Source organism: Propithecus coquereli, unplaced genomic scaffold, assembly GCF_000956105.1.
Source record: "Propithecus coquereli isolate 6110/MARCELLA unplaced genomic scaffold, Pcoq_1.0 Scaffold5, whole genome shotgun sequence".
Lineage (NCBI taxonomy): Eukaryota > Metazoa > Chordata > Mammalia > Primates > Indriidae > Propithecus > Propithecus coquereli.
Window position 1 is genome coordinate 13,209,392 of NW_012150840.1, and position 11,757 is coordinate 13,221,148.

General features: G+C 37.0%; 1 protein-coding gene across 2 annotated transcripts in view; it reads left to right on the forward strand.

Annotated features, from left to right (window-relative positions):
* The window catches only part of RBM25 (RNA binding motif protein 25), a 51,111-nt gene extending 43,170 nt beyond the window's left edge, over window positions 1–7,941 (forward strand). For both annotated transcript variants that reach the window (XM_012656181.1, XM_012656182.1), the window contains exons 13-19: window positions 523–596; window positions 1,343–1,493; window positions 3,134–3,458; window positions 3,827–4,101; window positions 4,447–4,545; window positions 5,611–5,658; window positions 7,522–7,941. In XM_012656181.1, coding sequence (XP_012511635.1) covers window positions 523–596; window positions 1,343–1,493; window positions 3,134–3,458; window positions 3,827–4,101; window positions 4,447–4,545; window positions 5,611–5,658; window positions 7,522–7,614 — 1,065 coding nt within the window. In that variant the 3' untranslated portion in view covers window positions 7,615–7,941. The remainder of the gene's footprint in view (window positions 1–522; window positions 597–1,342; window positions 1,494–3,133; window positions 3,459–3,826; window positions 4,102–4,446; window positions 4,546–5,610; window positions 5,659–7,521) is intronic.
* The last annotated feature ends 3,816 nt before the right edge of the window (window positions 7,942–11,757 follow it).

The following is an 11,757-nucleotide window of genomic DNA, read 5'->3' on the forward strand; positions in this document are numbered from 1 at the left end:
GCTCTTGCTCAGGCTGGTCTCGAACTCCTGACCTTGAGCGATCCACCTGCCTCGGCCTCCCAGAGTGCTAGGATTACAGGCATGAGCCACCGCGCCTGGCCCATGATTTAAATTTCTTTCTTAAACTACTTGTAGCATTATCTACCTACAAAATACAATTTTAAGTATATCTGTCCATTTTATAAGGTAACCTCAGTTTTGTTTCCTGGTGTGCTAAGGTAGCATTAGAAAATGATTATTGTACTTTGAAGATTATATTCAGAGAGGATATTTATTATAGCATAGTGTATATATGTGATTTTCATTTCACAGATAAATCCTAAAGCAGACTTCTTTTGTAGGTAAAAGTTAAAAAATGTCTAATGTGATTTATACTTAATATATGAACTATGTGAGAATTACAAAGTTTTAAGTGGTATGAATAAGAAAAATCTGTTTCCAAGAAAGTGGGAGGGGGTAATTATTCATTTAGAAATGAATTTTATGTTCACTTTACATATTTTGTCCTTCATTTCTTTAAAGGCCAAAGAAGCTAAACGACTAAAAGAATTCTTAGAAGACTATGATGATGATAGAGATGATCCCAAATATTATAGGTAAAGAAGCTTTGCATTATGAACTCATACTCTAACTATCGAATGTTATCTAGGAATTTTTTTCTTCAGATACTTCAAGAGTGGTACATAGCAGTCTGATCTCCCCTCCATCATCCCATCCCCATATAATTGTCTTATTTGAAGTGAGAGTTGACACTTGGTATGACTTTAAGAATGGAGGAAGCATAGTGATAATGACAAGACTGTGTTTACTTATCACACATTAATATGTAGAGAGCACACTTTCTTGAGTGTTCAGTAGATACAGACCCTTAAGATGAACTTCAGTCTATTTGCATGCAGTTTTATTTTTTTTTTTTGAGACAGAGTCTCACTCTTGTCACCTGGGCTAGAGTGCTGTGGTGTCAGTCTAGCTCACAGCAACCTCAAACTCCTGGGCTCAGGCAATCTTCCTGCCTCAGCCTCCCAAGTAGATGGGACTGTAGGCATGCGCCACCATGCCCGGCTAATTTTTTCCATATATTTTTAGTTGTCCAGGTAATATGTTTCTATTTTTAGAAACAAAGAGTGAGATGGGGTCTCACTCTTGCTCAAGCTGATCTTAAACTCCTGAGCTCAAACGATCCACCCGCCTTGGCCTCCCAGAGTGCTAGGATTACAGGCGTGAGCCACCATTCCCCGCAGGCATGCAGCTTATAGTGTTGGAAAGCAAGTGTTATTGGAAACATCTGTAATAGTAAGTGATCTGTGTGTTAAATGCGGCCTGTTACCATTTTCTTTCACAGGGGAAGTGCTCTTCAGAAAAGATTGCGTGATAGAGAAAAGGAAATGGAAGCAGATGAACGAGATAGGAAGAGAGAGAAGGAAGAGCTTGAGGAAATTAGGCAACGCCTTCTGGCAGAAGGGCATCCAGATCCAGATGCAGAGCTCCAGAGGGTGAGATATCGTAACATCCATATGATTTTGTTTTAAGATTATCGTGTCATCTTAAAGCCAGCCTATGATAATAGTTTAATTTATAGTTAAAGGAAATGTACTTTATGTTCCATAGAACTTGCTATTTTGTGGAAGGTTATTAGTATTTTTCTTTTTTTCTTTTTTTAGAGACAAGGGTCTCCCTTTGTTGCCCAGGCTGGAGTGCAATGGTGTGATCATAGCCCACTTTAACTAGAACTCCTGAGCTCAAGTCATCCTCCTCCCTGAGCTTCCCTAGTGGCTGGAACTACTGGAATACAGGCACTCGCCACCATGCCTGGCTAATTTTTTACTGTTTTTCGTAGATACAGGGTCTTACTCTTGGTCAGGTTGGTCTCAAACTCTTGAGCTCAAGTGATCCTCCCACTTCAGCCTCCCAAAGTGCTAGGATTACAGGTGTGAGCCACCATGCCCAGCCTCATATCAACTATTTTTAACCTGTTACATTCTTTTGGTTAACAGAAACCATGTCTTACATGTCCCATTTATTTTTCAAAATGAAACAATGTTACTTTTTTCTGTTGATTAAAGTAAGTACTTGGATAACTAAACAGAAAATTCAGGGAAGGTAGAAAATGATAATGACGCAATTAAAAACCATGTGTGTGGCCGGGCGCGGTGGCTCACGCCTGTAATCCTAGCTCTCTGGGAGGCCGAGGCGGGCGGATTGTTTGAGCTCAGGAGTTCGAAACCAGCCTGAGCAAGAGCGAGACCCCGTCTCTACTAAAATTAGAAAGAAATTAATTGGACAACTAAAAATATATAGAAAAAATTAGCCCGGCAGTAGTCCCAGCTACTCGGGAGGCTGAGGCAGGAGGATCACTTGAGCCCAGGAGTTTGAGGTTGCTGTGAGCTAGGATGACGCCACGGCACTCTAGTCCGGGCAACACAGTGAGACTCTGTCTCAAAAAAAACGAAAACCATGTGTGGGGTCCAGCATGGTGGCTTAAGCCTGTAATCCCAGTGCTTTGGGAGAGCTGAAATGATCCTGCCACCTTAGCCTCCTGAAGCCTTGGGATTATAGATGGCTGCCTGCACCTTACCACCCAGTTTTTAAAAACACTATTATGATGTGGCTTTTTTTCTTTCTTAATATCTTTCATCATTTCAAGGGAAGTGTTCATTTTGACTCCAGAATATCCTATTTCTTCCTTTCCTTGTTTATGAATACAAAAGTGACTACCAGCCTCTGCTATTACCTAGAAAGAACAGATGATTGTGTATGAACAAGACAAGGATATGAGTTGCCTTTTATGGATTTTCTGTATTGTAAAATGAAAATTTTGGTTGTAATTTCTTTAAGAAAAATAACTTCCCTTGTGAATTCAGACTGCTGTGTATTTATCTTTGTTATCCCTGAAGAGCCTATATAATCCACTGAAGAAATGTAATACATATAATTTTAAAAAATTAAAAATTTCCACGCCACCTAGTATACTCTATAGATTTACTTAGCTTTCCGATTATAGGAGGAAATGGTGTTCAGCTATTCTTAACCAAAAACAGAGATATTTTACAAAAAAATTATGCAGAGTAAAACAGTTGAATCGAATATAGTTGTAGTCTCTTCCAAGTTAATCAGATTGTTTTTGTGGTTTTAGATGGAACAAGAGGCTGAGAGGCGCAGACAGCCACAAATAAAGCAAGAGCCGGAATCAGAAGAAGAGCAAGAAGAAAAGCAAGAAAAAGAAGAAAAACGAGAAGAACCCATAGAAGAAGAAGAAGAGCCAGAACAAAAGCCTTGTCTCAAGCCTACTCTGAGGCCGATCAGCTCTGCCCCATCTGTTTCTTCTGCTAGTGGCAATGCAACACCCAACACTCCTGGGGATGAGTCTCCCTGTGGTATTATTATTCCTCATGAAAACTCACCAGATCAACAGCAACCTGAGGAGCATAGGCCAAAAATAGGACTAAGTCTTAAACTGGGTATGTTAGCATTTTCTTTCTTCTTATCTTTTTTCCCTCCCTGTAAATACTTATATTGTGCTTTAAGGAAAAAAATAAATGTGATGGTGCTTGGTAGGTAGATAGAAAATTACTAAAAAATGCCTTTCTAGCTCATGATTGTTTTCATAGTTCTAGTAGTGCTCCTATATCTGCAGCTGCCTCAAGTTCAAGAAGAAGTGAAAAGTTAAATTTTCTAGCACTTGTGAGTAGTGAGTTATTTTTTATAGTTGGGATCTTTCTCTGAGATTTGTGGAAGTATACTTTACACTGCTTTTGAGGGATGGTGGGATGTAAAATGTAACACTTGCAAATTAAGTCAGCATGCTAAGAGAGTGTTTTTACTATAGGTGCTTCCAATAGTCCTGGTCAGCCTAATTCTGTGAAGAGAAAGAAACTACCAGTAGATAGTGTCTTCAACAAATTTGAGGATGAAGACAGTGATGATGTACCCCGAAAAAGGAAATTGGTTCCCTTGGATTATGGTGAAGATGATAAAAATGCTGCCAAAGGCACTGTGAACACTGAAGAAAAACGCAAACACATTAAGAGTCTCATTGAGAAAATCCCTACAGCCAAACCTGAGCTCTTTGCATATCCCCTTGATTGGTCTATTGTGGATTCTGTGAGTAGGAAGTTATGTTTCATCATGTTATTGGGAGTGGTTTGAATATGCCATGTAAACTCCTTTGATTCTATTAATGACAAGTAAGTAGGGATAATCATCTTGACACCAAGTAAATGCCATGGCCATGGAGTACATGTTATTGGGCCATTTTGGGGTCGTACTTGAAGCAAAGGTTAGAAGAAAATAATCGTATCTTGATACATACTTGTCTTACTTTAACTTGTGAATGACCATAGTGTATTTTAGCCTTAAGAAAAATCATAAGGTTATAGGGTATAGACTTTAGTAAGCATAATAAAAAGCTGTAATTCTTTAATTCAGTAACTACGATTTGTTTTCCAGATACTGATGGAACGACGAATTAGACCATGGATTAATAAGAAAATCATAGAATATATAGGTGAAGAAGAAGCTACATTAGTGGATTTTGTTTGTTCTAAGGTTAGTCTTTCATTCTCTTCACTCCCAACATTTATTTTAAATTTTAAAATATTAGACACTTTCTAAAATAACAAAAAACTTGCAGGGACAAGTCCCTGATATTTTAGTTTGAATTAAGTGATTTATGGCTGCTTTAGTGAACCCTTCTAATCCACTTCAGACCCCTCTCACCACATGTTCTCATTTTCGAGGGTCAAGGGTGACAGAATTGCTAGCTACGGCCAATTGTGCTCTCTCTCCCTTCCCCTGAGAATGCTATGCCATACTTTGCTTGTCTTGGTTAGAAGAACGATGTTGAGGTTTTGTGGAGAAAGGTGATAGATAGCCTGTCTCATCAACTCCTTTGTCAGTGTCCTATCCTAGCCTTTGGACAGGAGCAAAGTAGTTTCCGTATCATAATGGTCAGTGTGTATAGACTAATTACCATATGCCAGGCTTTGTTCATAGCTGTACTGTCTTAGCATTTTACAAAACTTTATTTTCTTTAAACCTCCTAACAACCTTAGGAAGTGAAAGTTACTAATGTGTCATACCCATTTTATATGTGAAGAAATTGAGGTTTAGGGAGAGATTTTGTCTTGGTCATGGTTGTTTAGTAAGTAAGAGAGTCTAGCCTCTAAAACCCCTGTTCTTAACTACCAAAATGTATCATATCCTTCCATTGTCTTCTGAAAGCATAGTCTTCAGTAAGACAGTCACTATAGTAGAAGCAACCATATTCCTATAAAGGTATAATTGTGCTGTTTTTCCACTAGTAACTGCTCTTTTAATAATATGAAGAGCAAATTTAGGCTGACCTCTCCACTTGAAATTTTTGTAGCACTAAAACTTGTGTAAATAAGGTTTGGTTTACAGTTAAAGACAGATCATTCTATAGCAATTAAGATCCCAGGTTTTGGTGTCAAACTTTTATTATAGAGAGTGAAATGCTGAGAAGTAAAATTTATAGAAAGTTTCCTCAACCAGAAGCAATTCCTGTACCAGTATGAGAGTTTGTACCTTGAAATTTCTTGACTGTATTGCTAATTTTTTGTGTATTTTAAATGTGACAATTGTGTCTTTTAGGTTATGGCTCATAGTTCTCCTCAGAGCATTTTAGATGATGTTGCTATGGTAAGTTAGAGATTTCACTTATTAATACTAATAAATATATAACAAACTCACTTTTGAATTTCATTCATTTTCTATGTTGCTTCCAGAATCTTTCTTTTTATAGTCCTGAATTAAAATTTGAATATTCATTAAAGAGGTTAAAGGAATCCACAGCAAAATATCTGTTGTTACCTGACACATAAAATTAGGTTTATTGGCTGGGCTAGATGGCTCATGCCTGTAATCTTGGCACTTTGGGAAGCTGAGGTGGGAGAATCACTCAAGCCCAGAAGTTAAGGTTGGGTGAGAAAACAGATTAGTTGTTGGTGGCTAGTATAAAATGGAATAGTAGTAGTCCAAAGGGCAGAGTGAGAAGGTAGCAATGCAGAGTGAGTCAGGGAGGAAGAGGAAGTATTTAGCATGATACGAGATGATAGATGACTGGGAGAAATTCAATTTTTAACTGCAGCAAAGATGCGAAGGAGGGACATGGTGGGGTTTTTAGCTAAAAGGAGGAGTTCTGAAGTAAAGTTGGTTTGTGTCCAGTCACTCACTATGTAATGTCTAAAGCCAAATAATGTTCCTTTTCCGCTGCTGAGCCAACCTGATGCCGCTGTTGTTTAGAACTCCTAATAAAACATTTGTGAATAATTCATTGCTTCAGAGGAAAGGACAAATGTGAATAGGTCTCGATCTTTGGAGCTGGATTCTGAACTTTATTGAGCTGTTTTTTTCTTGGGGCAGAGAGAGAGGATATCATACTTAGGCCTGAGTGATAGAATTTTAAAAAGATTGGTGTTCTTGATTTTGGCCTCAGCAGAGTTGCAGTCACCGATTTTTTATGTCAGTGTTCATCCATTTCGATCTGTTGAAACATTTTGAGTTTAATTAGACTCAGTTGTTTTTGATTATTCGGGCTCATTCTTGTTCAGAAAGGGAAGAAATTTGAGCTAGTGTCGTCAAACAGCTGTGGTAAAAGCTCAGGGTCCCTCTGAATATTTCTTTTTTTTGAGACAGGGTCTCACTCTGTTGCCCGGGCTAGAGTGAGTGCCGTGGCGTCATCCTAGCTCACAGCAACCTCAAACTCCTGGGCTCAAGCGATCCTTCTGCCTCAGCCTCCCGAGTAGCTGGGACTACAGGCATGCGCCACCATGCCCAGCTAATTTTTTCTATATATTTTTAGTTGTCCAGATAATTTCTTTCTAGTTTTAGTAGAGACGGGGTCTCACTCTTGCTCAGGCTGGTCTTGAGCTCCTGACCTTGAGCAATCCACCCGCCTCGGCCTCCCAGAGTGCTAGGATTACAGACGTGAGCCACTGCTCCCGGCCTCGAATTAGTTCTTCAATTAGTTGGCATCATTGAGAAATTGACAGAAATTATGCATAAAATAAAAATTTTTGGCTTTTCTTGGGTACTTAATTGAGTACTTACTGTATACGAGGCACTCAGTACATATAGCTTTTAATTCCCACAGTGGTACCTAGTGTTTTGACATGGCCACATTTCCTCAATTTTACAGATAAGGGAACTGAGGCCCAGTAAGGTTAAGTAGCCAGCCAATGACATATAGCTAATAAGAGGAAGAAATGGAATTTAAACCTAAGTAGTTTGACTAGGTATCCTGTTCCTTAAATTCCTATCCTAAACTGCCTCTATGAAGATCTGGTAACATTAAGCCACGTTTTGTCGAGGCAGTGATACCCTGGAGTACAGTCATAGTTGCGTCCTTTAGAAGGGAGCAGGATAGTCCATTTTTCCTTGCAGCAGCCCTGGGGTAGAGGGCCACATTTGTATGGGATGTGGGCAGGAGTGTGGTGGTAGGAACACGAGGCACCTAACTCATTAATAGATAGGAGGATAATTTCATTTTTTTCTCTCTTCTAGGTACTTGATGAAGAAGCAGAAGTTTTTATAGTCAAAATGTGGAGATTATTGATATATGAAACAGAAGCCAAGAAAATTGGTCTTGTGAAGTAAAACTCTTTTTACATTTAGAGTTCCATTTCAGATTTCTTCTTTTCCACCCTTTAAAGGACTTTGAATTTTTCTTTGTCTTCAAAGACATTTGTGAGATCTGTAATTTTTTTTGATGTAGAAAATGTGAATTTTTTTTTGTCCTCCAATTTGTTGATGCTCTGTGTACTCCCTTGGTTGTAAAGTCATCTGAATCCTTGGTTCTCTTTATACTCACCAGGTACAAATTACTGGTATGTTTTATAAGCCACAGCTACTGTACACAGCCTATCTGATATAATCTTGTTCTGCTGATTTCTTCCTTGTAAATATTAAAATGACTCCCCAATTCTTTTGCAGAATTGCACTTAATATTGAACTGTACTGTATATGAACCAACATGGACGATTTTAATTGATAGAATACCAGTCATATCTACTACCACCTCACTCCCTTTGATTAGAAGTGGCAAGCCCTTTGTAAAGTCGTGGAATTTAAAATTAGAATGCAAAAATTAGCAGACAATCCATTCCTGTTGTATCTCTGTATGAATGTGTTTGTGTGAATGTATGTGTAAAAGTCTTTCTTTTCCCTTGTTTGCTTTGATGTGGGGTCCCTCAGACATTTCCTAATTAAAGAATAGAATCATAAAGAAAAAATCGATATTGCGCCAATCCACATTTCTGGTATGATTAGGTTATTGGTTTCCCAGAGGCATGGTATTCTGTGGTGAGCAACAGTCTGCTAACAGGATGGGGTTTCCCTATTAATAGCTGGCTTCTTCAGCTTCTGTTTTAAAGGAGTGTGGATCATAGTGATTTTCCCTTCTAATTTCATTGCTCAGAAATGAGGAACATCCTAAAATCCTGGAGAGCTTTTATTTAATGCATTTTTGCACTAATTGGTCCATAGTTTGATTTTGTTGTACCCCTTTATTAAAAAAAATCTTCATTGTAAAAGCATAAGTGAAAAACCCTTTTAAAAATAGACAAAAGATAACATCAGTCAAGTTTATAGACTAGAGTTTGACAAACACAATAGGAATTCAGCTCGGCAATTTACAAAGTTTACATCTTATTTCTAAGATAAAGTAAATCGTTCAAGGTAGTTCCCAACCACTAATTTTTTGTTTTCATTTTTTTTCTGTAGAGGGCTTTTATCGTGAGTGTGTGTGTATACTACACACTTTGTTTTACCTCTGCTCATCAAAGTGTAAAAATATACTGATGGTGTGCTTAGAGACATACCACATACCTGGGGCTTTCTTTATTATACATCAAAACTTCACCAGGGAGCAGAATTACCTGAAAATGTTAACAAGTTTTAAACAGTTCTTAAAACAAATTAGATGTAGCTGTTTCCATGTCTGAGTATTTATTTAAAAGAAAGATACAGATTGGCCTGTTAGAAAAGCATAACTGTGAGCTTGAGTTACTAGATTTTTTTTTTTTTAACACCTTGAGAGGACATTTGAAAACACTGTTCTTAACATTGAACCATGACATTGGTTCCATTATGTAAATATTTCAAGTATTAAAAATGTATATATTTGATCTTGGGGACTCATCTTCTTTCAGAGTCTTGTAAATAAATGGCATCATGTTGTAATTGTGTGGTGCATACTAGAATACTTGACAATATGGGCTGAATTTTTTATGGATTTGATTTTGACTGTTGGTATCTGAGGGTCAAAGAAGCTATTTACCTTATTTTGGATGAATCTGTACATCTATGGAAATACCTCTTTTTGGTGTTATATTTTAAGTTCTGGTTTCTCAAAGGAAAATTTCAGAAAGATGCCACTTGAAATTTATAAATTTATTGACCAGCCTTTTCTCTGATTCGCCTCCAGCCTAAGACCTTGTTTGAGCAATTTATTATATTAAGCCTCGCTGTCTTTTCTTAGCATACCACACAGGTAGTGCTTCTGAAGCATCATATTAGGTTGTTTTTATTTAGCCAAGATCAGTACGAGGGTTTATTTGGGTAAACTTAATTTCCCTTGCTGGTCTCTCCTGCCACTGTTTCAACTATACATTTCTTAAAGGACACGGCTTAAAAACTGGAAACATCACTTATCTGAAATTCATAGGCGGCATGTACCATATACTGCATAACACCTTCAGTGAGGTTTGTGGCAGGACCCCTAATTCATACAGTAATATTTCTGTAGCGAAGTGGGAACCATCACAGTAAATGGGGTAAAGACCATTCAATTAATTGTTTAATGCCAGTTCAAATTTAAGTTTTGTGACAAGATTAATGGAAAACCTTTGGATTTCCAGAGTTTCTTGTTTTTCAGAATTGCATATAAAGAATTGGATGTGTATAAATCAGCATATTCTAGTGTCTTAGGAAATACAGTTAAGAAATTTCTATTAAATGCTTGTACTTTCTGGGTTATCTTTACCTCAAGTCCATAAATCAGTTTCAGTTTGGAAACCTTACACAGTATGAATTCATATTGCCCAAAGTTGTTAGAAAAACAATATGAAAGTCTTAAGAACTATTCTTGATCTAGCAGTTAGAAAACTAAAATGACTTTTCCTTATTTGACACTAAAAATAAAATAGTTTTAAACATGTGTATCTGTTTTCAAGGAAGAAAGGTAAGTTCGAAGCAGTTTTTCTCAAACTTTAATGTACTTGAATCACCAGTGGGATCTTGTTAAAACACAGATTCTGAATGAATAAGGCTGGGGTGGGGCCTGAGGTTTTGCATTTCTGACTAGTTCCCCAGTGATGCCAGTGCCACCTGACCGAAGGACTACACTTTGATTAGCACTTTAAGGTATCTATTCAGTATCGTTTTATCCTAACAGACTATATAAATGCAACTTAATTTTAATGTTAGTTAGATTTTAAAGAGAAAAACAATTTTTGAGGCCAAAAAACACATTGTTATATTGATGAATATAAAGTGATCTTCCAAAATGATGGCTGAGAACCACCTTAATATTCTAGGCTTTATTTCCAGCCAGCCCCAGAAAATTTCCTCTGTAGAGAACTTTTTAAAAATTATTCTGAATCTTGTAGTCCTTCCCTGTAAGCTATGTAAAAGGTAATGATTATTTTGTGGAGAATGCTCTTTCAGGTATTAATGAGGCATGAATACTAGATCTGATGGAAAAATTGAGAAAACTTTTGGCTTGAGAGCCAAATTGAACTAAATACTGTATCGTTCTTTCTTTTTATATGAAGTTGAAAAATTTTTAATGCAAAGAAATACAAGGATGCAGTGTTTAGATGAGGCTTATTTACCCAACTCTTTCTAATAAGTTCTGTGAATGTCCCCAATGAATACCCAAGAAACTGCCAAAATGTTTTGTCAAATTGGTGACAGATTTCTCCGGTTTATATTTCAGCCTTTTGTTAGCAATATGAAATTGAGAAATCGTTTTGCTCAGCGAAAGATGATGAGATTGATGTGTGAATGTTACTGGAGATAAAAGGATGTGAGAAGGAATTCCCAGCAGGCAAAGAAAACAGTGTAGGTGTAAAGAAGAAACCAAGGAAACATTAAACCCGGGAGTTGTGAATATAATCATACTATAGACCAAACTTATAATTTTGATATATGAACTTACGAATTTATGATTTTTTGATAAGCTGGTAGATATTTTATAATGTAGTTATGGTAAAATATTGAAATATGTATCTTTTTATTTGAACGCTTTCATTTTCATCTTCAATAGATTGTAATTAGTAAGGAGTTCAGGAAAACCTGTTGACATATTTACAAAATACTGTATGAATTATCAGATTTGTGGAAGGGACCTTAGGGATCACCTAGTCTATTCAGCCCAACGTAATCACTACAGTGTTTCCTGCAGATGGTTATGTAGAGGCCCCTATATATGGGATTGTAATTCATGGTCTAGCTTTGCACTATCAAAAAGTAACCACCAATGACAAGTGGTTTTAAATGCATTAAAATGAAATAAAATTTAAAAGCTCAGTTCGTCAGTTGCACTAGCCATAGTTAAAGTGTTCAAAAGTCATGTGTGACTATCATAAAAAATTTAGTTTTTATGTTGCACTATTCGAATTTTAAGTGCTCAATAGCCATATCTAGCTAGTGGCTACCATATTGTACATTGCAGGTTATAGAACGTTATCATGATTGCTGAAAGTTACATTTTACAGTGCTGGTCTAGATTCTAATACA